The sequence below is a fragment of the Eumetopias jubatus genome, unplaced genomic scaffold (assembly GCF_037043125.1).
Source record: "Eumetopias jubatus isolate StellerSeaLion01/CBP00866 unplaced genomic scaffold, mEumJub1_p1.0 scaffold_3, whole genome shotgun sequence".
Taxonomy (NCBI): domain Eukaryota; kingdom Metazoa; phylum Chordata; class Mammalia; order Carnivora; family Otariidae; genus Eumetopias; species Eumetopias jubatus.
In genome coordinates this window covers 189,393,819-189,421,661 of record NW_028274809.1, presented here as the reverse complement: position 1 = coordinate 189,421,661, position 27,843 = coordinate 189,393,819, and the positions used below count along the sequence as shown (strand labels likewise).

Sequence of the window (27,843 nt, the reverse complement as noted above, 5' to 3'; positions counted from 1 at the left end):
ATATGGGTCTTTGCCAACACATACCATTGGCAAATTCTTATTAGATTTGATTTTTCTTACATATATACGATTATTTTATCCTTCCTAAAATCCTATGAGGTTGGTATTACTCATGGAAGCTCAAGTGAATAAGCTAAGTGCAAATAAATGCACTTCTTTAACATGTACCAAGTAAAAATGCCATAGCTCGTGTCTTCCCGTGGCTCTTTCTCGTGTGAAGGAATCTATTTCTCCATTATGTATCCTCTCCATTATATTGTCAATCTCCTCTTGTAAAACTGGCACATATGGGAGAGTGTGCGATTGTTTTAACCATACCTACTTTCTTGTTGATCAAGACATGAAAATCACCAGTACTATGCAATCTTGAATTATGTAATAGAGATATTTCAGAAAAGCAGTTTGCTAGAATTTCAACTTGGATATCCAAGAATTTTATTCTTGGATAATTACCAAGAATAGTTGATCAGAAGGTCTGAATTCATTCATAATCACTGTTTTGATGTTTAAAAGCCCTCTACAGATATGGTGTTTACCAAACACTTTCCTTAGGAGTCTTACACACCTTGTGTCTTGAACATCTTTAGGAGCTTGCAATAAGCAAGCCCATTCAATAAATCTTCATAGATGAGTGAGGCTTAGTGCTAGACGTGGAGAACTCTCTACATATGCCAGAAAAAATGTCCTAATGGCAAGTCCAGTAGACGAAAAACTGCCTTAGCACTATCATTGTCAAAGGAGAAACTAAGGCAGCCACAAGGCAGGTATTACATGATTCACAAGCAGTGAGAACCACAGGATTTAGAAGCATCTGTAGTGGCCGTCTGAGGGGTAACTGAGGATGGCCATGCTTATTGCCTACAAAAAAATATTGGGGAGATTTGCACACACAAGTGAAGGTCTGCGTAAAAGTACACAATATCTGTTTTGCAAGATGGAAAATATGTGGAAAGGGATTAGGACTTTGACTGAAATAAGAAGAGAGCTGTTGCAGATGGATTGGTGCATATGGAAAATTCAAGGAATTTTCCACGCATCTCTGATGATGTGTTGAGGTGTTCAGTCTATACTTCTATTTTGAAAAAAAAAAAAATCTCCTGAAATGATAGAACACAAGTGTATCTACCTACAATATACATAGTGACAAATGAACCACATACTGGTGAACGGAAATTATCTCGTCTCCACAGACACCATGTAACAGAGCAGCTGGGTGGCGGGGTCTGAAAATAGTCTGGGTTTTAAATTCTGGCTTAGCCTGGTTGCTTTGGTCAGGGATTTAAACTTTCTGGGCCTCATTTTTCATACCCACAAGAAAAGGAGGTAGATGTTGCTATTTACCTCAGAGGACTGCCGTGAGGATCAAACAAGCTACGACCTGGAATATTTCTCCCAACTGTTTCTGGCACAGAGGAAACGCTGCGCGTTCGTGTCCACCATCTTTGCTTGGCTCAACCTGTCAACTTCCTTCTGCTCTTTCAGACTGACAGTGGTTATGAAAAGTCATGAATCGCATGCTAACATTTTTTATTTTTTTAATTGTTTTAAGATTTATTTATTATTTGAGAGAGAGAGAGCACACACAGAGGGAGAGGGAGAAGCAGGCTCCCCACTGAGCAGGGAGTCCAACGTGGGGCTCAATCCCAGGACCCTGAGATTATGACCTGAGCTGAAGGCAGATGACCAACCGACTGAGCCACTCATGCGCCCTGGATGTTAACATTTTTTAGACTGTAGGTCTAAGAAATACAAGCATCAGGATCTCATATTTTGTTACTCACTCACTTTATGCCACAGCTAATGAGAATCCTTGCTGAGTGGCTTCTTACATGAGTACAATGTGAAAGAAACAGGCTACTGGCTAATTCTCACTATAAAAAAGCACTTCCCATCTAAATGTTTACACATTCCAATAAATATGTAATTAACATTATTTTGCTCTTGGAACAGAAAATGGAAAAGACATTTTCTAGCTGAATATGATTTTAAATCATGGAGAGTACTGTAAATTTTAATAAATAAAATCAAACTATAGATATAAATTTTAATGAATAAAATCAAACTATATATATATATATATATATATATATATAGTTTTTTATTTTTTAATGAGAAAATATATGTTTTAGTTGCCTGGCACAGTGCCTCCCACATACTGAACTCTTCATTATTTATTTATTTTTTTTTTTTAGTTGAACTACAGTGGACACACAATGTTACATGAGTTTCAGGTGTACAACTTAGTGATTCGACAAGTCTATACCTTATGCTGCACTCACAAGTGCGTCTACCATTTGTCACCACCCAGGGCTGTTACAATACCATTGACTACATTCTTTAGGCTGCACTTTTTTATCCCCATGACTGAAATTAAACGAGACTTTTGCCAGGATTTTCTGATTTCTTCACTTGATAATATACATCTTCCCCAGAGTCTTCCCTCCAGTCTGTTCTCAGAGTGCCCACAGCGACGTCAGCAGTGACGTGGGTCTAAACCCCAGGCACTCACTGCAGTAAATCGTTTTCCTTCTGGCTCACTGACCCTCAAGAGAACAACCTTTATGAAGGGTACTAAGCTCTGTAAAGACTCTTGGAGTCATAGTTCTACCCGGGAGAAAAATGTAAGGAGTGTTCATGGATATGGAAAGTAAGGTTTTGGGTGTTCTTGTTTGGTTGGTTGTTGTTTTAACCTGTAAGGAACAGCTCAGCTCTAGTTTCAGCATAAGGTTAACAGGCTAGTGGTGTCTTCCCCCTTGATGTGGTAATAAAATTTGGCCCAATGTAAAGAAAATGTGTGTCTATGTGTATGTGTGTGTGTAGTGAAAGTATGAGAAGATGATGGTACTTTGATTTTATTTTTTAGTATCTTGATGTAATAAAGCCGAATGATAAGATAACTTTGTTACGGGAGTTTCAGAATAGGTATTTTAAAATGTATTTCGGGGGCGCCTGGGTGGCTCCGTTGGTGAAGTATCTGACTCTTGATCTCTGCTCAGGTCTCCATCTCAGGGTCATTGAGTTCAAGCCCCGTGTTGGGGAAAAAAAAAAAAAAAAAGTATTCCATTTACACCCTTGACTGTCCTCTCCCCACCCCCACCCTTGCTGTTGGTGGCATTTACATTTTAAATGTCCCCTTGAATCTTCCCATTTTCATATTGCAGTGTTTGTTTTATTTTGTCTCCATTTGTTCTTATTGTTTTCCACTGAGAATCACAAAGAATATCAATTTCTTCATTACAGATTCTCTCACTTACGTAGTGATAAACTTTTAAGAAGAACTTATTTGGTTTTTATTTATGTATTTATGTATTTTATTTTTTCAGTTGTCTTTTCTTAGTTTTAGTGATGTCCCAGCTTTATATTTGGCAGCTCTTGTTTGGTTTTTAAACCAAACAATTAGGATTTGTGTATTAAAAATCACATCAGTTCTAAGCCACAAAACTATCACTGCTGTTGATTTTTAAAATGAAAATGATCTTTAAGGGGCACCTGGGTGGCTCAGCCAGTGAAGGGTCTGCCTTCGGCTCAGATCCCAGGGTCCTGGGATCGAGCCCCACATCGGGCTCCCTGCTCCGCGGGAAGCCTGCTTCTCCCCCTCCCACTCCCCCTGCTTGTGCCCTCTCTCTGTCAAATAAATAAATAAAATCTTAAAAAATAAATAAATAAATAAAATGATATTTAAGCCTTATTATTTGAAATTGAATAAAACCAACTTATTAAAAGATGAATAATTATTTTAGGGATTATGGCAGTCACCACAGCAAAGCACTATAAAGAAGCCAACTGTTAGTTTTAAGCTTTAAGGCCTGTCAGGGACACACGCCTAACGAGCTGTCTACCAATCAGCCTTGCTTTGGGCTACAATATATAACTGATACTCAAATATGGAAGCATCATTTGTCTATGCAATGATTTCTATTTTATTGATTCATATGAACATGCATTCTCAGTACAGAAAATTCTTCAAATTCAATATCCAGATGTTCTGTTGTAAGTCTACATAACGATATGAAAAAGTACTTTCTTGATTTAATTTAGGTATATTCCAGTACAGTTACAGACTTTCTGTCGGCTTTACTCTGAGTGTGAGACTAGGTGCCACTCTCTTCATTCTGAACCATATGTAATAATATGTAATAATCAACTCTGCTCTGAGGCTGCCCCTTCTACTGTTACCAGCCATTTTATTACTATAATGAATTCTATTAATCAGAGTTTTCAGGAGTAGTGAATATTGTATTGCCTGAAACAAGGCATTATTCTATATTACGAACATATTTCTGAGATGATGCTGAGCCCTGGGTGAAAGGAGACATAGCAGTAAGAGTGGCCAGCCTGCCTACTGACTATTATACCACATCTGTATCTGCGGAAGTGGGGACAAAATGTCTTCTCGTCCTAGAGTCTTATGCTCTTAAGCACAGCATTTGCAGAGTGAGTGGAAAGGGTCTATTAGCCTATATTCATATTCCTAACTCTATGAATAGCATGGCTTATTTTTCTCCAAGACATACACAACATACTTGGACAACAGAAAATGCACTATATTTTACTAACCTACCGGATAAGACCATGAAAGTATGGGACATAAGAACACCCGATTAAAAATCGTCTTAGGAAATGTTTTAGGGAGGAATTAAAAAGTCCTACCTTTAACCTTTTAACCTGTTTGCCTTAATTTGAATTATGAAGCCATTGTACCTGAGTGAATTTGTTTCTATGTTACCCGAGACATCTTAACTTTACCATTCGAAGGCATGTGTTTTCTGATTTCTTAGACAACTACAGGATCTAAAATGTTAACAGAATACATCTTGCTTAATCTCAGTGCTTACTGAGGATCTGCACGAACAGAAAAATTCAGGAAGCAAAATGTTTCCCTCTTCTGCTGTCCCCCCCAAATTGTTGAAACAGTTAAGAATGCAAAAAAAAAAGGAGTTATTAACAATCTACTTTCATTAGACTCAACGAATTATTTAATTTTCACAGGATGCCTGCCAATAAATGTAGTATTAGTTACAGATTTAAGTCTTAGCAGCTGAGTCGGCTAAGTAATACCAATCAGAACAAAGAAATAGTAGCTTTTACCACTATCAGTGCTAATTAAGGTCAGAACCATGATGGCTTATTCAAAATTGTATTTATTTATTTATTATTATTTTTAAAGATTTTATTTATTCATTTGAGAGAGTCAGTGAGAGAGAGAGCACAAGCAGGTGGAGGGGCAGAGGGAGAAGCGGACTCCCCGCTGAGCAGGGAGCCCCCTGCGGGGCTCGATCCCGGGACTCCAGGATCATGACCTGAGCTGAAGGCACATACTTAACCAACTGAGCCACCCAGGGGCCCCCCAAAATTGTATTTATATGCCCAGCTTCTACTGCTCAGCCTCAAAAGAGTGCATCGGGAGAAATGGATGCCATTCAGTTTCTAGATTAGTAATAGTAATAATTAAGGTCGAGAAAATAAATTCTACTAAATAGAGCAGGAGGGATTCACTTCATTGGCCTATGCCATTTGGACTCACCTTCAACTGACATATGCATCAACTCATTCATCATTCAGGAAGTAATAACCAAGTCCTGCCCAGGCGGGACCTCCCACTGATGGTTTATTCATTGATGAGCAAGGGCAGGCCTTTTATGATTTTATTTTTTTTCGAGTCAGTTAGATAAAATCCATTAAAATATGCTAGTGCAATTCAAGCAAATGCTCAGTTTAAATGTCTGGCCAACACAATTTCACAATTGACATGACTTTTTCCAGTACTTAAAAAGTTTATAATTGCTTTTTTAACTAATTCAGCCTTCTCATAAGGGGGTGTACACACCCAGGCCATTCACAAGATGATCCATTGGAATGTGACAGGAAAATAGTAAAATTCTACTCAGAGTTATCATCTAGCCCATTCTTTGCAATCACTTATGTTTTCTGTCTGTTTTATAATAGGCATATTATACAATGGTTCATGTGTATACTTTATAAATTAATATTTATGCAAGGGAAATATGCTAAAAATTTTTAAACACGTGAGTAATACAAATTTTCAGCAAGTACTGTTTAAGATATATACAGTTTAATGTCACTTCTGTATAATGTAATAGTTGAATAAATGGTTATGGGGGAAATAACCAGGGTGGGGTGGGGGGTGGATTTAGGACCAGGACTAGAAACATAAGCTTCCTAATTGGTGGTAGCCATTAGTTCTAGTGAGAGGCATTTTTTTTTTTCAGAAATAATTCTGGTTCCTTACTTGTGTCACCGATGCTAGAGCTTCAAGCTGTCAGTAAGACCGCAAACGTGATCCTTTGCAGTATTTAAAATCTTTCACTATCAAGTAAACTGCAGAGCAGTTGCTAAAATGTCTTACTGAAATATGCAGTAGATTACGAAGTGTAGAAAAAGTTTGAATCTCCAAAGCTTACCCCCAGAGGAGGGGCTTCTCCCAGCGCCGGAACAACTCACAGAAACTCCTAGGGGTCGGTGTTTCCTTACACCTGATGTGGGTGGTGTACAATAAAACGCATATGGGTGATGGGTGGGAGCAGGGGAAAATGACCCCAATTCTCAGCCTGGCTCTGTTCTTTTCTGCTGTGGGACTTTGGCCAAGTTGCTGAGATTCTCTGAGCCTGAGTCTTCATACTTGTAAAGTTGGAATAATCACACTCCTCCAACATAGCTGATGCATTGAAGACACAGAGCAGCATAACTGATCCTAGTAAATATTTAATTATCTGCTTCCACCCCCCATCTTCCTCCTGCCCTCTGTCCTGCTTCCTTCCTTCCTGTGTCACAGGCCCACCGGCCCCTACTCCCTCCCTCTCTTTGACGAACCATGTCACTCCCTCTCATGGACTGTCCCCTTCTCTGGTCCAAAAACCTCCTCCCCTTCGGTCATCAGTGACTTCTGCTTTCTCCAAATGCAAGAGCCCTGATCAGAACACGCCACCTAGCACGTCTTGCCTTGTCTCCTTTCATTTGACGATATTATTTTTGATGCCAGGAAAAATGTCCTATAATGACATTTTTAACCTGCCCTCCACCCCCTGCTCTCAAGAGTATTTATCTAATGTCAGGCCCATAGCCCGCTCTCAATAAATAATTTTGGATTAACAGATAGATGGAATGATACCTTTGAAGCCTCAGTTAGCTTCTTCTGTTTCAAGATAAAGGGCTATAAGTCTGTATCCTAATTGGAATTTTGAAATGTTCACTCTGTGACTTTTTTTTTTAAGATTTTTATTTATTTATTTGAGAGAAAGACAGAGATGGAGCATGAGCAGGGGAGAGGGACAGAAGAGAGAGGGAGAAGCAGACTCCCCACTGAGCAGGGAGCACGATGCCAGGCAGGGTTCGATTCCAGGACCCTGGAATCATGACCTGAGCCAAAGGCAGATGCTTCACCAACTGAGCCACCCAGACGCCCCTCACTCTGTGACTTTTTAAAGCTATAAATTCTAATAGGATCACTGGCACTTTTCTGACAGTCAGTACAGACCAGGTTTAAGTAAATAGCATGTTTCAAGGGCCGTGTGACACGCAATGTTGCTGTGGTCCCAAGGTGCTGGTTTGCTCCTAATCTACAAGGACAGCTGTCTTCTCTCCCGCCCCCGCCCCTCATTGCTAACAGACACGTTGGGTTATAGCAGAAAACCATACTGATGACTCCATGTTGGCACTAGTTGTACGTAGACTTCAATGCCAAAATCAGAAGTGCTCACATCCGTGGGAAACATAAAAGACTGCGAAGGTTCCGCTAGCCAAGGGACAGTGCACCTTCTTGGAGCAAAGATAGATTATTATTATTTTCATTGATAACTTGTGGGGGCGCCTGGATGGCTCAGTTGGTTAAGCGTCTGCCTTCGGCTCAGGTCATGATTCCAGGGTCCTGGGATCGAGCCCCACGTCGGGCTCCCTGCTCAGCGGGAAGCCTGCTTCTCCCTCTCTCACTGCCCCTGCTTGTGTTCTCTCTCTCTGTCATATAAATAAATAAAAATAAAATCTTAAAAAAATTGATAACTCTTGTGAATCAGCTCTTGGTAAAGTAGGGCTGCTGTTGTGCATTGCTGGTACAGAAATGTCCTGACAATACGGCCAAGAAGTAGGAAATTTGGATATATACCCAAAGCATTTTATAGTACAGTTTTTTAAGGTATTCAACTATGAAAAATTATCAGAATACACGCATTAGAAATATTGTTAGAAATAACTAGAAATTAGATAACTAATTTTACTTTATTATTTCAGATTTTCCATATTTTACTTTGGGTTCTATGACAAAGTCAGGCATTAACTTTCTTCAGACCTTTTTGTGTGTTTCTTTTAAGTGAGGGCCTTACAGTAAGTCCCATTCTATTCAGTCTATGAAGAAATGAACACATCTGAACTTTCTAGTGAATGTGCTGATTACTTATTATAGTTCTACTGAATGCATCGGTATTTTCTAAATATATTCTAGATTCTGGATTATAACACTCATTCATGTATTAATCCTCAAGTGCTCCACGTATTCCTGTGTGAGTCCAACAGAATAAGGGAAATTTGACACAATAACACATTCATTCTCCTTCTTTACTTGGTAAATAATCCCTTTATATGCCTAGGACTGGTTATAGATTTCTTGTCTACAGACTTGTGTCATTTCTCTTCCTTCCAAAGGCTGATTTCCCGCCTTTTCAACCCTTTCCAACATTCTAAGCTTGCTCAAGGCATGGAACCCAAAACTGAATTTATATTGAAGTGTCTGCTCACTGCTTTTTTAAAGCTATAAATTCTGATAGGGTCACTGGTACTTTGATGGCAGTTCATATAAGCCAGGTTTAAATACATGGTGTGTTTAGAGGGCCATGTGACAAGCAATACTGCCGCCTTCCCAGGTTTGACTGGCTGATGGTCTACAAAAGGAACTTCATCTACTCCTATTCCTACAGCTACGTCCACTCATGCCTGAGACTAAGAGGTAGTGTCCGTGAAAGGAATTCTTTCCTTTCCGATGTCCATACCAGAGCTCCTGAAGTCTTTGTCACCAACATGAAAATCTGGTGACTGTGGCTCCTTGGAAAAGATCTTTCTTACACTGTAAGAAATGGCTGTTCACTGTAAACTGAATTCACCTACTACTATCATCTTCATATTCATTTCTAAGTGTATGGTGGAACAGTTTGGGAAAGGTATGAATTAGTGTAATCTGTCTGCCAAACCTTTTTTAGCCAAAATCTCAGCCAAAGCAGCATATCCATTTTTTAAAAGATTTGATTTGTTTATTTGAGAGAGAGAGAGAGAGAGAGAGCGAGAGAGCAGGAGATAAAGCATAAGCAGAGAGGAGAGGGAGAAGCAGGCTCCCCAAATAAGCAGGGAGCCCAACTTGGGACTCGATCCCAGGACCCAGGGATCACGACCCGAGCCGAAGGCAGACACTTAACAGATGAAGCCACCCAGGCATCCCCAGCATGTCCATTTTTAAAAACAAGTACAGAATAAACTCTGCCCTTTGAAGCTCTGCAGACCTTCCCGAGCCCCGTGCATCACTCCACACCCTGCCTCCTCTCTGCATGGGAACCCTGTCTTCTTGCATCCCAACTCCCACTGTGCCACAGGACCTAAACCACGCTAGCTGTTTGGAAAGAGAGGTTCCATTCATGAAGTGGGCTTTAAAAATCTTATTTCTTAAGGTTTTATTTGGCCTCCAGTAGAAGAGTTAGCTGATCACCTAGAAGAGGTCCATAGGATTCACTATCTCGGAAGCTTGTCAAGGTTCCGGTTCCAGGCCCTATTCTGCACAGGAGCTCAGAGCCAGAAGGACTGGCTCATGCTAACCAAATCACAAGATGGGGCTGTGCAGACCGGAGGCCCATGGGACAAATTTCCAATAAGCATTCTGAGGAAGGCACCCCCAGGGCGCTGGGACACAAAAGTGCACAAGCACTCCTGGCTGGGAAGGCGGAGGAGGAAGGAGCTTCCGGTTTAGTGCAAGCCCTTAGGGATAGTCCATTTCAGATCTTGAGAGGCCCATGTTGACCCACAGATGCAGCCACACAGGGTAGGAGGAACCAGCCTGTTCAGGGTGGAGAGTGGCATGGAGGAGGAGTCCATGCCTGAAGTCACAACGTGGAGGTCCACAGATGTGTCCATGTGGTGGTCTAGGAGGGAGAGTGATGGTGACATGGTGATGGTGGTGATAGGAATCGGGAGGTGTGAGCAGGTATGGAGATATGTAGGAGGTGGACTTGGAGCTTAAACAGTTGCGGGAGGGAGCAGAAGGAGGTGTCAGGTGTGACTCCCAGATTTCTTACTCTTGCCTCTCCACTGTGGACCTGCAGTGATGAAGAGGTTAGAGGGCTAAAACCGAGACATTCCAGAGACCATTCAAGAGAAACCAGATGCTTGAGAGAGAGAGAGAGAGCGAGAAGGGCACACAGAGAGAAAGATGCTTTGGAAACCAAGAGTTCAGCTTCTGTTTGTCAGATGACCACTGAATCATCACGGGAGTGGAAGATTTGCCCTGAGAGAACGCGCGGAGGAAAGTTTAAAACAGGAGCATTTTGGGGAGTGGCCGAGGAGACAACAGTGACAAGTGCAGATGGCGGGAGGCGTGGCGGCGAGTGGAGAGCTGGAGTCCCACCAGCATGGCACTGTCAGGAGCAGTCAGTGCTGCCAAGAGGTCAAGTAAGACGATAATCCATGTTAGCAGCTGGGTTTGCCATTAGAGCAGCCAGCTTGCTTAGAAAGAACAGCTTCTGTGGAGTGGTTGGGGGCTGACGCCAAATCAGGGAAAAGAAGGTGAGATAAGGAAGCGGGGGCAAAGCCAGGCAGCTGGGGATGAGGAGGATGGGGGAAGGAGAAACCGAGCTGGCTTTGTATCCCGTGGAAAGCTCTAGAGACACAGGGACAAATGCTCTGCTTGCTGTTTGTTTCCTCTTTGGATGGAGCTTCTCTGTTTACGAAAGCTCCATAGAGTTGCTTTGCTTTCTGTCATCAGTAGCATCTCATGTGTGTCCACAGACCTCCACAATAGCAGACTGGCCCAGCCACAGCCCTTCTTCTGACTGGCCCCCTGTCCTGTGCCGAATGAGCCCGGGGCTCTGGAATGGTGGTGAGCACGGTTTGGGTGGACTTCAAAATGTAGGGCAGTGCCAGGAAGCCAGGGGAGTTCTGAAGTTCAGGGGAATAGACCACGTGTTATAACAGGATCCCAAAGTGGGTCACCGACAGAAACTGGAAGACATTTGCATCTTATTTAGGAAACAGAGCCAAGACATAGCCCTGGAGGACAAGGTGTGCTGACATTGGAGGATCAAGAAGCTTGGTGCTCAGCGCACTGTCCATCCCTTAATATATTCCGCAGAAGCCTTAGCTCATCGTTAGGCAGGGGTTTGTTTTCTTGTTTCCCTCGCAGAATACATCAGTATTTCTGATTTCTGGGTGCAATGTGCTTTAACGAGATATGGACTCAAATAAAGAAGAAAGCAGACGTTGAGACACAGGACGTTTATTTTGACTTCTGCCTCCATTTACAATCGCAGCAGCACGTGGCGTGCATCAAAGTGCACGAGCCCGGGGGCAATTGCTAGAGCCGACTATCGCTTACATAACCAATCATTTCACCCTCACACACGCAAAACTCAGGCCAGGAATGCATTAGAGCTGACAGGAAAGGATCTAATAAAATGTATCAACACATGTTATAAATGTAGAAAGAAGCCATCCTTGCTAATACTTGGGGAAATAGGTAAGCAACCTCCTAATATGAAGATGATAACCATTTTCGATACCTGACATTTTTCCTAATGATAAAAAATTGTAACCAGCATGATATTTTTTTTTCAGCAGGCCAATGTATATTTACAATATAAATCTGCTATCTGGCTCTGAAACATAGATATAGATCTGGGAGAGGAAGGCGAGCATATTTAACAGGAATGAGAATCCCCGCTTCTATTGGAAACATCAATCTTACGTGTTTTTGAAAGGCTCGCCACAAGATTAGCCATATCCAAATGGAATGTCCAGAACCAGGAGAAGTAATGAGAACCTGACATGGTTTATGCTTCGGGTCATTTATAATAGCAATCCTGTTAACCATGATTATTCAGGGCCCCATGCGTAACTCCCAATGAACAAAATGGTGACTATTTTAGGCTCATCCTCCTATCCACGTAAAGCATTCCCTTCCAGAGCCCGATAGCTTAACATCACTTCCCATAATTGGGAAGCAAAGAACCCCCCACCACCTGGTCCACCTCTTGAGATTTTCCGCTCAACCACGCTTGTGCCAGTATACCCAAAACTTTGCTGAATACTAAGAATTATCTTTAAAACACATCGTTCTTCATCGTGAGTCTGGAGATGAGTTCTGTAGACCAGGCTCCCTTGGATTGCCTCTCTGCTGTCTTGGCTATCCTCGCTCACATCGTCAAATAGTCCTGTGTGTCCAGGGGATGTGCGTGCAGAGAGGACCTAGAAGCCAGACTGAGGGCCAGGTGGGCTGGCTCACGATAGCTCCCGGTGCGGAATTACAAGAGAAAGTTTCCAAGGTGCAGTCCTGAAATGAAGTGATTTGTGGGAAGAAAAAGAGGATGTTAGAAAGGCACAGTGCCTTCCAGATAATGTGGTGCTTTATTAAAACAAGGGCCTGGAAGTCTGGTTGCCATCAACTGTGATGTTTCAAGGCCCCAATTTCCACTTTAAAATGAGAGGCCCAGCAGGACCACCGCTAGAACCTCTCCTGCCTGACTCGGTGACTCCAGACATGCGCACATGTTCAGGTAGTGACCACCCCGCATCCTCCGGGGAGCTCCAGAGTTCCTACTGGAAACAGTGGGTCCAGCTGTCAAGACCTGAGTGCCATCCGTTCGCTGCTATAGTCTTTCCTCGCTTGGTTTTTTATTTGTAAAAGATTTCCAAGACACATCTCCAAGCTTTCCTGGGGAAAGAATAACAAGTGAGAAAATGGTTTGGGAGAAAGAGAGAGTATTGTTACCCTGAAATCAAGCAAAAATGACATTCTCCTTTAGGCTGTGGTTTTTTTAAATTATTATTGTTATGTTAATCACCATACATTACATCATGAGTTTTTGATGCAGTGTTCCATGATTCATTGTTTGTGCATAACACCCGGTGCTCCACGCAGAATGTGCCCTCTTTAATACCCATCACCAGGCTAACCCATCCCCCCTCTAGAACCCTCAGTTTGTTTTCCAGAGTCCATCGTCTCTCATGGTTCGTCTCCCCCTCCGATTCCCCCCCCTTCAGTCTTCCCCTCCTGCTATCTTCTTTTTTTTTTTTTAACATACAATGTATTATTTGTTTCAGAAGTACAGGTCTGCGATTCAACAGTCTTGCACAATTCACAGTGCGCACCATAGCACATACCCTCCCCAGTGTCTATCACCCAGCCACCCAATCCCTCCCACCCCCCACCCCTCCAGCAACCCTCAGTTTGTTTCCTGAGATTGAGAATTCCTCATATCAGCGAGATCATACATGTCTTTCTCTGATTGACTTATTTCGCTCAGCATAACACCCTCCAGTTCCATCCACGTCGTTGCAAATGGCAAGATTTCATTCCTTTTGATGGCTGCATAATATTCCATTGTGTGTGTGTATACCACATCTTCTTTATCCATTCATCTGTCGATGGACATCTTGGCTCTTTCCACAGTTTGGCTATTGTGGACATTGCTGCTATAAACATTGGGGTGCACATACCCCTTCAGGTCCCTACATTTGTATCTTTGGGGTAAATACCCAGTAGTGCAATTGCTGGATCGTATGGTAGCTCTATTTTCAACTGTTTGAGGAACCTCCATACTGTTTTCCAGAGTGGCTGCACCAGCTTGCATTCCCACCAACAGTGTAGGAGGGTTCCCCTTTCTCCGCATCCCCGCCAACATCTGTCGTTTCCTGACTTGTTAATTCTAGCCATTCTGACTGGTGTGAGGTGGTATCTCATGGAGGTTTTGATTTGGATTTCCCTGATGCCGAGCGATGTTGAGCACATTCCCATGTGTCTGTTGGCCATTTGGATGTCTTCTTTGGAAAAATGTCTGTTCATGTCTTCTGCCCATTTCTTGATTGGATCATTTGTTCTTTGGGTGTTGAGTTTGATAAGTTCTTTATAGATTTTGGATACTATCCCTTTATCTGATATGTCATTTGCAAATATCTTCTCCCATTCCATCAGTTGTCTTTTGGTTTTGTTGACTGTTTCTTTTGCTGTGCAAAAGCTTTTTCTTTTTTTAAGATTTTATTTATTTATTTGACACAGACGGAGATAGCGAGAGCAGGAACACAAGCAGCGGGAATGGGAGAGGGAGAAGCAGGCTTCCCTCCGAGGAGGGAGCCCGATGTGGGACTTGATCCCAGGACCCTGGGATCATGACCTGAGCTGAAGGCAGACGCTTAATAACTGAGCCACCCAGGTACCCCTGTGCAAAAGCTTCTTATCTTGATGAAGTCCCAATAGTTCATTTTTGCCCTTGCTTCCCTTGCCTTTGGCAATGTTTCTAGGAAGAAGTTGCTGTGCTGAGGTCGAAGAGGTTGCTGCCTGTGTTCTCCTTTAGGATTTTGATGGACTCCTGTTGCACATTTAGGTCTTTCAACCATTTTGAGTCTATTTTTGTGTGTGGTGTAAGGAAATGGTCCAGTCTCATTCTTCTGCATGTGGCTGTCCAATTTTCCCAACACCATTTGTTGAAGAGACTGTCTTTTTGCCATTGGCCATTCTTTCCTGCTTTGTTGAAGATTAGTTGACCATAGAGTTGAGGGTCCATTTCTGGGCTCTCGATTCTGTTCCATTGATCTATGTGTCTGTTTTTGTGCCAGTACCATACTGTCTTGATGATGACAGCTTTGTAATAGAGCTGGAAGTCCGGAATTGTGATGCCGCCAGCTTTGCTTTTCTTTTTCAACATTCCTCTGGCTATTTGGGGTCTTTTCTGGTTCCATACAAATTTTAGGATTATTTGTTCCATTTCTTTGAAAAAAGTGGATGGTATTTTGATGGGGATTGCATTGAATGTGTAGATTGCTCTAGGTAGCATTGACATCTTCACAATGTTGGTTCTCCCAGTCCATGAGCATGGAACGTTTTTCCATTTCTTTGTGTCTTCCTCAATTTCTTTCATGAGTATTTTATAGTTTTCTGAGTACAGATTCTTTGCCTCTTTGGTTGGATTTATTCCTAGGTATCTTTTGGTTTTGGGTGCAGTTGTAAATGGGATCAACTCCTTAATTTGTCTCTCTTCTGGCTTGTTGTTGATGTATAGGAATGCATTGATTTTTGTGCATTGATTTTATATCCTGCCACTTTACTGAATTCCTGTGTGAGTTCTAGCAGTTTTGGGGTGGAGTCTTTTGGGTTTTCCACATACAGTATCATATCATCTGCAAAGAGTGAGAGTTTGACTTCTTCTTTGCCGATTCGGATGCCTTTTCTTTTTGTTGTCTGATTGCTGTGGCTAGGACTTCTAATACTATGTTGAATAGCAGTGGTGATAGTGGACATCCCTGCCATGTTCCTGACTTTAGGGGGAAACTTTAGGCCGTGTTTATCACTTAGTCTGTTGCTTTGGTAGACTATGACTTGAGAATGTTCCCTGTGAGCTGTATGGGATCATTTGAGATGTCCTTCCTGAGCATGATTCCCTGGCAAATATTGCTCTCCAGACACAAAAGTGTCCCTTGCCCTCAAGGAGGGGTGTGGGTGGATGTGGTTCAGCCAGGAGTTTGTCTCCTCACCCCGTCCCCTCGCCTGAGCCCAGAATGAAACTCTAAACATACTTCTTAAGAAACTGTTCCTTTAGGCTGACTCATTTACATACATTTTCCACATTGGGGGGATGGTGGTGGGCGTTGGAGTCCCTAAAATAACTTTTAATGGAACGCCTGTTGTTTTTTCCCCAAATTATTGTTCAGCATCGTATAATCATTTAAACCATTTAGGACACCTAGAAAAGCAATTACCTAATTCTTCTCTCTGGAGGAGAAGACGAGGCCATCCTAAGCAAAGACTCCTAACCTTCCTCACAATACAGAATTTTTGTGAAAAGAGATGACTATATTTACTTTTCATCATGGGCTTTAGTTTGAAAATCCTTTCGTACTTTCGCATCCCCAGCACTAAAATTTTAGAAGATGTTTAAGGCTCAGAGGAGGAATCTTCCATTACATTTCGAAAGTCTCAGAGTTCATGCATAAGAACTGATGATGCGTTGAAACCTGGCCAGAGAGGTGGTTATCACCCTGTGGAAGGTCCAGAGTCCTGAGCACTTTTGTCCGTAACTACTACCTGATATTTATAAAAACCACTTTCGTTACTTACTAGGCCTTTACGTAAAAATCTGCAAAGGAAATATAGTTGAAGTAGCATTTAAGGAACCAGGATAAAAATGGATCCATTCCAGTTGGGTGATGCCAAGGAGGCCGACTGCAAAGAGAATGTGTATATTTCCCGGCAGACTCCGGTATGCGATACCCCGTTGTCTCTGAGAGGGGACAGTGTCCTGCCCAAGATGATGTCCACCAGGGCCAGGATGGGACTTGCTGTTCAGAAACCACTTGAATTTGAAAAATGGTGTAAAAGCAAAGTAGGAGGCAGAACAGAGAGCACAGTCTGGCCCATAAAAGTACCTGCAACTTTCTGGAATTACGTAGCAGCATTCCCTAAGGGCAAAGAGAGAACTCTACTTTTTACAACCCACCCAGAAGTATGCAGAATGTGAGCATTCCTTATAATGGCACTTTACTGTTAGTACTGTATATATACTCAACCTCCCCTAATGCTGAGAAAAGGAAATTAGAACCAGGAATCACAAGACAGAAACTGCCATCCCTAGATTACGACTTGGTTTATGTCATAAATGTCCTTTATCAGATGATATCTTATGTCAGATTGCATAAGTACCAATGGCAGTTTGAAAAGCAATCTGCAACTGCCCCGAAGTATGGTTGGAAAACCATTCACTCTCCTTTCTTCTGAAACTCATCCTTCCAACCTCTTTCTGACAGCATGGCAGATCTGCCCCCACCCGCCACCTCTGTCTCTGTGGCCCACATTCACACACCCGTAGTTTCCACATTGAAATTTAAGAAATCAGGGGTTCCCTCAGCTGTTGCATTTTTTTTCTAATGTATGCTTTTATGTGAAGACCTGTTCAAAAGACCTGTGGGAGTACAAATTATTTGTATATTTTCCTATCAAGTTTTAAGGAATTATAAACCCTTATAAAAAATTACTGATGGGGGCAGCCTGGGTGGTTCAGTTGGTTGGGCATCCGACACTTGATCGCAGCTCAGGTCTTGATCTCAGGGTTGTGAGTTCAGGCCCCCCGTTGGGAGCGTGGAGCCCACTTAAAATAAATAAATAAATAAATAAATAACTGATGACAGCAAGTAAATTACTCTTAGCTGTCTAAACTTATATCTGAATTTCACACGCATCCCATTTTATCCCCACGAAGGCATCTTTGATCAAAGAATAAAGCTTCATTTTGATCAAACTAATGCAAAGTTATGAATCAAAACTCAACACCAAACGGACATCGGCCAGGCACGTCAGTTTGGTGCTGATGTCAGATTGATTTCGCCAACTCCCTTGTGATTTTGTAAGTTTTTCTTAAAAGGCATTTTCAATTAAACATAGCATAATTTTGAAGATGCAGGATTTGGAATTTGATAGGAAGTGGGTTTGAATTCTGGATTTTTAATTTACTTCCATTACTAATTATTATTTGCACGCAAATCATGACTCATAGTTACCTTCTAGGTGTGTGCTAAGAACTACCTGGGGAAAAAGTACGAACCATGCTTAGAACAGGGTATGAAGTTGATAAATCCTAGGTACTGTTCTTGCTCTTACTGGCAAGTGTTCATGAGCTCTTAGCGACGTGTAACTGTAAAACATTCACGTTTCACAGTAAGACAGAGTTGACAGAATCTTCCCTGAATATTATTAACCCCAGAAACAGATAGACAGCAACCCTCCATGCCTAGGATCTGGGAACTACCCGAATCACAGTGATTTATACTGTAGATGGGTGCTTTTCTCTTTATTTGGATTTAGGTGCAGCTTGTTTCCTTATAATAGAAAAAGGTGTTTTTTCAATATGTATTTTCCTAAATAGCTATCAAAAACAAAGAGATAAATGAAGCCATAATCGTTTCACATTTTATCAAGTTAACTAAACACTTAACACATGTTCATGTGGATCGTGCAGTACTTCTCAAAGGTCCAGGTTGTGGTTTTGATGGGGTTTCCTTCCCGGACTCCGAAACACACCAGCGCATGTTAGGTCTGACCAAGGTTGGGTGTTTCTGGGCTTTGGGACGATGAGGTTTTTAATGCACTGGATATGAGTCCTAAATGCAGTGCCCACTGCTGCTTGCTCCGGGCGCCTGGAGCTGAAGGTCTTGCTGGCCGGCGGTCTGCACCGCCTGCTCGTCCTGGTGGTAGAGGACTCAGCGCCATCTAGTGTCCACTGGAAGCATAGCTAGACGGACTTCTGCTCAGAACGGACTCCCCTCCCACACTGCGGTCAATGCCAATGACTACAGGGGACCACAGAGTTGATTATGTTTTGTTTTTTTCTTTTTTAACTTTCTGTATCATTGGATTTTGAAACTTCAGGTTCTGACGAGCTCCGTTGTTTTTCAAAGGAGCTACATCGACTCAAAAGCCATGTTACCGTCTGCATTCTCTTAAAGGCTCACTCCAATAATGTTTTGCTCTATTGCAGACTTCTGTTGCTACGTTGTTATCACTTGCAGCTGTTATTGTGTAAAAGAGCTTTCTGGAAATGAGAGTTTCCTTATGATCCACTTGGCACCAAAGCATGCTTCTCCCAGTACAGCATGTCCTGTATTAGAGACAGAACTCTTGTCACCCCTCCCGATTTTTGATTCTTCTCTTTTTTCAGATTGTCTACAAAGCCTGGCTGTGTTCCCAGTACTTTGAAGTCGCTCAGTTTAACTGCAGAAAGACAATTCCTTGCAAGCAATACTGTTTGGAGGTTCAGACGAGGTGTCCGTTTATATTGCCTGACAATGATGAAGTCATCTACGGGGGACTCTCCAGCTTCATCTGTACAGGTATAGTGATGGCGGGTGTGGCCCACAGCCTCCCCCGCTGCTCCACTTTCCTGGGGGACGCTGGCTGGCTTTGTTGTTTCCTTCTGCGGATGGATGTAACCTTGAAGATATGCCTGGTAGTTTTCCATGCTTTCCTCATAGGTGCCCTGAAAGAACTTGGTCTGGAAAGATCACATTATCTACAGAGTGCCTGTGACCCACAAGCATTAGCTTTGCAAAAGGATAATTCTGAGGGGAAAATGTTAGCAATCATGAGGTATGCTTGAATCTGACTTAGAGTAGTTGGATTCTGTGTGCATCTTTGCATTACATAAGAACAGAGGACGTGACAAGGCCAGTAAAATTATGCTGCTTCTTCACATGGGGCTATTTTTCTGAGAAGTTTTGTGTTACTTTATCTTAAATAAGTGTCAAGAACATAAAGAACTGTCTACCTAAGTTACTCGTGTGTGTGTGTGTGTGTGTGTGATGCACAATAAGGGCTGGATACAATTTTATATTATATTCCCCATTAACAATGTTTACTTCTTTCAGCAAATGTCTCAGACTGGGCCAAACACCAATATCAGCATTCAGTTTCTGGATATTTATAAGCATTACATAATTTAGACACAGAATAAAATGTAAAGAATAAAAGTAATTTTTTTTAATAAATGGTGAGTAGACAAGTGAGAAGAAGACACTTTGCCATGGTGATGCAGCTCTACAGTACATCAGTACAAAAAGTGCTGTGTGGTCCTTGTCACTAGATGGCTTCAGTTGTGGCAGGATTAGTTTTCAAGTTTTAAGGATAAAATGCTACCATACGTATCAAGAAACATGAAAGGCTCCTTCATGCATTAGACTTTATGAAACCCCCTAAGAGGGTGCCATATTGAGACGCTCCACATGAGAGTTTATCAAATTAGGTCTAGAGCGCGTATTCATATACCTATCCATTACCCATACTGTTCTAAGTGATAGCTATCAAGAGACATTTGACCAAATTTGTCCCTTAAGAATCTGCCTTAAGAACTGGATGACTGTTTCCTGTGCTGCCCAGTTTTGTGGGAAGAACATCTAAGTGAAAGTTACGAGACGTGGACTTTTGTCCCATTTCTATTAAATACATTCTCTCTGAGCCATTAGGTAGCTCCTCATTAGTAAATTAGTAATAGCAAATACCCTGCAGGCACATTTGCTATGAAGATTATGGATAAGAGAGAAGCACAAGATACATCATCAAAAGGCAATAGCCATTGTACATAAGAAAGTGATTGGTAGAACGTAAATGGATTTACCAATCATTTTTGTTACTCACTGAATGCTGAGGCCATTTTTCCAGCTCCTCTCTGGTGGGAAGACACGGCAAGAGTGAGAGAGAGAGAAGAGGGAAAGAGACAAAAAAGAAAGGGGAAAGAGGAAGGAAAGGAAGAAGGAGAGAAGGAAAGAAAGAAATTAGTATCATCTCCCTTGAATTTAAGCCAAAATTCATCAGATACAGGCTTTTAATTTACTTGACATTCACAAAAAACTTTCCATAAATGGTCATCCAGATAAGGTCTTCAGCTCTTGACTCTGCGGTCAAGCAGGTGTCCATGATTTTAGGACTTCAGAGAAACTTGTGGCATTTCATGTAAAGGTTGTGTGTTTGTTCATTCACATGCATATAGATTTTTTTCCTAGAGAAGGTCAGAAGCTTTCACCAGGTTCTCAAAGTAGACAACAACCTCAAAACCTCAAATGAAGGACTAGATCATTGTCTTGATCTTCTCCTGTACCTGGTCTTTAGGGTAGAGTTGACACCCAGTGTTACATTAGTTTCAAGTGTACAACACAGTGACTCAACAAGTTTATACATTATGTTGTGCTCACCCGGCAAGAATAACTACCATCCATCACCATGCAACACCATGATATTGCAATATCACTGACTATATTCTTATGCCTTATTCCTGTGACTTATTCATTTCGTAAATGGGAGTCTGTACCCCCCACTCTCCTTCGCCCATTTTGTTCATCCTCTGCACCCTTCCCTTCTGGCAACTATCAGTTTATTCTCTGTATTTATGGGTCTGTTTCTGCTTTTGTTTGTTTGGTTGGTTCGTTGGTTGGTTGGCTGGTTGGTTTTTTTAGATTTCACATGTAAGTGAAATCATATGGTATTTGTCTTCCTCCTTATAGTCTAAATTGTCTTTGAGTTTTGAAAATTCAGCCTTTTCATAGCCATGGCTACATCATTACAAGAAAGAGACAGGAAAAGGGAGGTGTCATTGGGTTCAGAGAAAATGCCATGGAGCCTAGAAGATTTTTGAGAGCATCACTCAGTACCCAGAACCTAACTCTTCATTCACCACTCTCCATTGAGCTCTTGTTCCTTTCACTACTCAGCTTCTCAAAAATGTGCAGAATAAATTCTGAAGGCATTTTACTTTGAAGTTCTACAAATTTTTTTTGGCAGAAAAGATACTAATCTTCAGATTGAGCTTCTTTTCTACGGTGTGACCCAGGCCTTCTTGAAGAATTCTTATCTCTCTTGGTAACTAGCAGCCACCATTTCTCCCTTAGATGTCCCTTGAATTGTGCTGCTGGACCTGAACAAGAGAGATGTTTCTACTGAGGCCAGTCACCTGCTGGCTTGTCATTACTGAAGATGGTTCCAAACACAACCCCCAGAAGAGCATCCTTCTGGGAAGAAGTTAGCCCAAAGCACAGCTCCCAGGGACCACTGGTCAAACCTAGGGACCCAAGGGGCTTGTCACACTTCTAGAGAAACTAGGAAGACTTTTATAAGTATAGCATTTATTCTCGAACATTGTCACACAATTTTTGGCTCCTCATCTCTTAACAGATGGACATGAAGGTCTAAATAAGTCACCTTTTAGATGGAGTGCATATGAATCATGTCAGGTGCCTTTATGCATTTTGAATGAAATGTCTTCAGTACTCAGGCAGGATTGGACTAAATATAGTAGAGAAATAGGAATTTTTTTTTCTAGTTTCCCAACTGGCTGCAGATAACCTAAGGCCCCTGGGATGGCAGGCTCACAGCAACTCTGTATGTTCTCAAGTGGTTGTAGACCTGTAGGACTTTTTCCTTATTGAAATAGAACTAAACACAGTTCTATGAAAAGAAATTAACCAATAGGTTGGTCTTAATCTCGCCTTCAGTAATTCGTCTTTTTTGTTTTAATTTGATAATTTTTCCATTCTGTATAGTGAAAAGTATATAATCATTTATCATCAAGAGTTGAATGAATAGATGGAGTGCCCTTCAAATTCCACATATTTTAATATGGAGGTTTCCCTACTATTGGAAATACATCCAATTCACAAATTCCAGAAGGATAGAGACCCCCTCTAGAATCAGCCTCAAAAAAGAATTCAGTAAGCACATTCCTACAGATGGCTTGTTGCCAGATGCTGTCTGAGGGAGGATCAATTTTGTTCAAGGTTCTTCTCCATGGTAACAAACCAGTGGTGTGGTGATGACTTTTTTGTAGAGTCCTCGGCATCCAGCCTTTTAGGGATGTGGGATTATAGGACATTCAGTTCTTCCTCTCATAGATACTTTTATTACCTATATACTGACACTCAGGATTCCTGTCATCTGCCCCAAAAGGGCATCTCAGCCCTTGGGTTCAGCTTTGGTGACAGTTATTAGATTCAATGTTTAGTGCATCATTGTTTATGATGTTTACACTACTTACCCATCTCCTAAATTTGAATGTTTTAATTTTTTTTTTTTGTTTTGATCACCTGCTACTTCATGTGTCTATGATCCTTAGTAAGCCTGTCACTTATGAAAAAAGCCAAAATATCCAAGAATGCGTATCTACTGTTATTCAGTGTCTTTGACCGAGGATTTTGCAGAAGGTCATGGCCAAATGTTCTAACCACAAACGTAGACAACAGGAAGAATGCCTCTGTGTATGTTTAATTTTGATTCTGTTTTAGGAGACAACGGAAAGACACTTTGCCTGAGATTGCTTTTGGGTTTTTTTTTTCTTTTAAAGAATAGAACGGACACATTACTGAAGGCATATTTGGAAAATTAACTGGGGAAAAATTCTGACGTGCTGTCAGGGTGAAAGCTGTCTTTTAGTGTTAGGCTAAAACTTTCCAAGGTGGGTTCTGTTCTTGAGCTCAGTTCACATAATGCACTGCTATTTTAGAAACTCCGTTTCTTCATCTTCAAAGTGCAGCGGTGGAGTCGTTCGTAGATTCTAGATGTCAACCCATCACTGTGGTAATTATGCGGATTTCCCCCTGCACCCTCCCTCGCCTTGTTCTAGAATACCCGGGAGAAATCCCTGATTGCTTACCTGTAACAGTGAACCAACATGAGGAAAACAGAAGTAACAGAGGATCACAGGCTGTGTGTGCTATGGTGACAAACATTATGAAAATTACCATTTGATTGATAGATAAAAGAGAGTCGACAGGATTTGCTGCTCTGTTTTTCATAAATTATAGGTAGAAAGAAAGTAAAGTTGGTCTGCTGGGGGTTACTGACAAAGGAGATAAAACATATTTTGAGAAATCTCTGTAAATTCTGCATTTCATTTTTGGGGGCTGTGACAAGAATAAGGTTATGTTTCTGTCCCTGGGGGGAACGCAGTGGTGCTGTTGCTGGTGATGGTGACAGGGCTGATTAGACGTGGTGGAGGACGCTCACCCCCTGGTGGCGCCTCTGCGCTACTGCAGCCGGCGGTGGTCGCCTGCAGGCATGAGGAGCAGAGGGACGTCCGGAGAGAAAGGGGAGGAAATCCTTTGATGTGCATATCGTTCACATTAGAGAGGAATTTTTTAATGTCTTATGTCTCATAATTCACATGAGAGCATTCACAACTGGGAAAGATTATTTCCAAAATCCACTTCTGACATGACTGGGAGCTGATAAAGATTTTTTTTTTTTTAGTAACATAAAAGATCTCCTCATTAAAAGAAGTATGTTAGTGGAAAAACCAGCTGCCCAGGGGTTTTAGTTTGTGCACCTGCACTGTCTTAAATTCCTGTATTTTCCTCAGTGTGTGAATACGTTTCACTGTTTCCTAGAACGTGGAGGAGGGGCAGTTCCGAGAACAGAATAACCAACTGACACTTTTGTCACAGCGCCATTTATGGTCACAGACCTTCTAATCAATATATAAAAAATAAGGCCAAAAGAGAAATCTGAGGGGAGATGGCGTGACTAGGATAAAATAAGGAAATACGAAATTGGGTTATTAAAAAAAAAGTAGAATGTAGCAACTTTGTGTATTGGGGACGTCTTCTTCCATTAAAACATGGTACTTTTTGAGGTTTATTCAACTTCACATATTCAGGTCTGAGTTCAGGTCTTCATCCTCAAGACGGTCTTTCCCGATGCCGTTCCGACATACTCCCAGCAGCTCAGGCTAGCCTCGAACAGAGGGTTAATGTGGGGAACAGGCACTGAATAGCGGTTAGGATGTCCGGATCCTACCCGTAACTGTGAATTTTGGAAAGTCATGCCCTCTAGAAGGTTTCCATGTCCTCATCTTTCCAAGTGGCTAACAGAATCTGGAGTTTAATGGGGACCGTCTCTGGTCCATCATGGTCCTTGTGGAAAGTGCTGTGGCTCCAGAGCAAAAGGAAGACCACGCTCATTCCCACCAGGGCAGAAAGACACCTGGCTCCTGAATGATCCCAGGAGGAACTGTGGATAAAATCATCTAGTTCCCACCTTGCCGATAACAGGGATCATACCCTTAACAAGCCTGCTCACCGAGACCAACTCTGGGGGAATTCTAACAGAGCTCAAGGTGTCCCCCTGTGTTCCATCTGTATGCCTCATCCGGTCAAAGAGAAGAACTGGAAGGGGTTAGACCAGGGAACGTCGAGGAACCAGGCGTGGAACCAGCCCCAAGAAGCATGCAGCCTGGGTTACGGTGAGCTCGGAGTTTGCTGCTCCGGAGAGCCAACAAGGGCCGCACCTGTGGCCGTTTCCTGGCCTGCCATTGGGTAGGTGAGCCCTGAGGGTGGACTGAGCAGAAAGCTAGCCTCTCTGATGCCACCTCCTAGGGAGGCTGCAAGTGACATCCGCCCATAGTCGCCCGTTAACCTACAGCACAAGGGACCCTTCCTGTCTCTGACAGCTATGTCTAGTCCTCTCTGAACCACCCAGGATGGAGAGCCACCCCTTGCTCAAGCCAGAACTGCGGACTGCAACCCTAACAGAGGGGCGGTGCTGGGCACCGGGACGGCAAGTTGGTTAGTGTAGACTTAGGTGGAAGTTGAATCAAACTGTCAGAGATTCTCCCTAGAGCAAGAAAGGGGATGACGTACACGTCCTCGGGCAGGTTTCCCAGACCCGCATGGGACTGATAAGACGCAGAAGTACTTAGAGCTGGCGTGGCGGTGGGTACGGAGGTAAGGCAAGGGGGGAATGCAAAGTCTGAAACTTCAGTTAGGAAGGGTTGGGCAAAGAAGGATCTTCCAGAACAAGCAAAATCTTATTTAATGAAGGTGTGTCCCTGCTTTGTCTGGATTCGACATCTCTGTGAGTCATCTGTATCCTCCTTGGAGCTGTTCTGGATACTGAGCTGCTTTAGACATTGCAAGTACCTTACAGGATGATAGAAGTCAGTCAATTTCAGAACCAGCCCGAATTACAGAAGTCATGCAGTCTGATGTTCGCCTTCACAGAGGATTATACAGAGCCCCCCCCAACACCCTCCTCCCCAAAAAGAACACTGTTATTCCAGAAAGAAGACTAGATCCACATTCCCTGGCTGTTAGTTCAGTGTTTGTATTACTAGGGCGACAGGAAATGACCCGTCAGTCCATCCTGAGATTAGCCTGCAAGCTGTTGCTTTCTTCCCACACAACAACTGGAGAGAGCGGGTCCAGAGGTGAAAGAGAAGACCGACCCCAGCTCACAGCCTGTGTAACACGTCTTCAGCCGTTGAACACACACGCCCTCCTTCCCGACCTCACGTATCACATTAAAAATGAGCATTACAAATGTTCTCTGCCCAGCCCATTTTTTTTCTGGTTGAAGGAAAGAGAACTGCCAAGCTCTCTTCTCTGGAAAATGTGCTGAGATGGCTAACTTTTTCAGATCAGTGAACAAGGTTTTTAGGTTGCGTACACACAGACATGCACACGTGTTAGTGTGAAGGGTCATGACAAAGACCCAAAGTCTCTAAAATGTTCGTGTAAATATTGTCCATCTAAATGACCTTCTTCTATTTTGTATTTGGTCATAAATGTGTGTTTGTGTCCTGTAAAGAAATAATACATTAGATAAACTTTAAAAAGGAAAATGAATGAAATTTTCTCAATTTTGAACTCCTCTGTTTTTTTTTTCTGTTTTTTTTTTTGATGGTTTGGCTTGAAATTACCAGATGAGATGGTGATTGTTAATTGATAATAATATGATTATCAGGTAATCATAATGTCTACTCTTTAGGAAAAGAATATTAGAACATGTCTTCAATGTGCAGTTTCTTCAAATTAGTTTAATTTAGAAACAGTTTTTATACTTATGATGCAGTCACTGTCCAAAATAATTTTTAAATTTTCTTTGAAAATAATTTTCATCGGGGTGCCTAAGTGGCTCCAACTGTAAGCATCTGCCCTTGGCTCAGGTCATGATACCGGGGTCCTGGGATCGAGCCCCAAATCAAGCTCCCTGCTCAGTGGGGGGTCTGTTTGTCCCTCTGCCCCACCTTCCCACTCATGCTCTCTCTCAGATAAATAAAGTCTTTAAACAAAAAGAAAAGGATTTTCAGTCTTCAACATTCTTTTTATGCTTTAGGAGATTTATCTGAATGTGTAAGTGTGTACACATGCACACATACACAGACATGTAGCCATATATATATATATAAAATTAATTTATGCATACAAGTCACATATACAATTTAAATATGCATATAAAGAGCTAAATTTCACAAGTAATGCAGGTAATTATAAAAGGAAATATGTTTAAAAATCGACAGTCGGTTTTTAAGCACGGCTTTAAAATTAGCTTTAAAGCCAATTCCAAAAACAGGAGTGAGTCCAATTTAGGAAAGACAGAACGGATGGAATTTAATGTTTAACCTCCCCAAAGGAAAGCTTGAACACACAAAGCCCAGTTGAGAATAAAACTTCTAGGTTGCTATTTGAGACAATGGTTTTATTGCCTTAATTACCCTATTGGTTGCACTACCTTCCAGTCCCAAATGCACCATACTGTCTCTTCATTAACCGGTTGTTGCTGCCCAAAGTCAAGCACAGAGTCTGGAAACCCTGGCCTCACCACGACACTCATGCCCTCTAGTGAGTGTGGGGTTCCGGGTGCCCTTCATTAGCATTCCCTCCTTACCGAATATTTCATTATCAGAGGGGAAAAATGCTTTGTTGGGTTGACTTGGGACATTTGCCATGATTCAGTCTTTCTTTGTGTATGTGGACTCGGAAAGCCCCAGAAAGTCCAGGTCCCTCCTCCACCTTTGGGGACAAACATTGCAAAGGAAATTAAAATAATTTCAACCACAAGAAATAATTGTCCTGAGATAGTATCTACTTCTTCCTGCATCACGAATTCTTGCAGAGATCATTTAAAAATGTAGAGTCCCATTTTGAATGTGCAGAGCCAATGTGGAGTCTGATCTCTTCCAAGGTCTAATGTTACATGCACATAAATAGATAAAGTCCACATCTTTGCCAAACACACGGTGTGGTATAGGCCAGTTTTCAGGAACTGGATACAAAGCCACACTAGTTTTTCACCAGCTGTCTTTTCTCTTGCAATGTCCTTCTCTGTCTGCC

At 42.1% G+C, this 27,843-nt stretch overlaps 1 protein-coding gene across 1 annotated transcript in view; it reads left to right on the top strand.

Moving 5' to 3' along the window:
• NALF1 (NALCN channel auxiliary factor 1) overlaps positions 1-27,843 on the top strand; it is a 607,449-nt gene that overhangs the window by 557,739 nt on the left and 21,867 nt on the right. Inside the window, exon 2 of the mRNA XM_088022221.1 lies at positions 18,912-19,083. Coding sequence (XP_087878347.1) covers positions 18,912-19,083 — 172 coding nt within the window. The remainder of the gene's footprint in view (positions 1-18,911; positions 19,084-27,843) is intronic.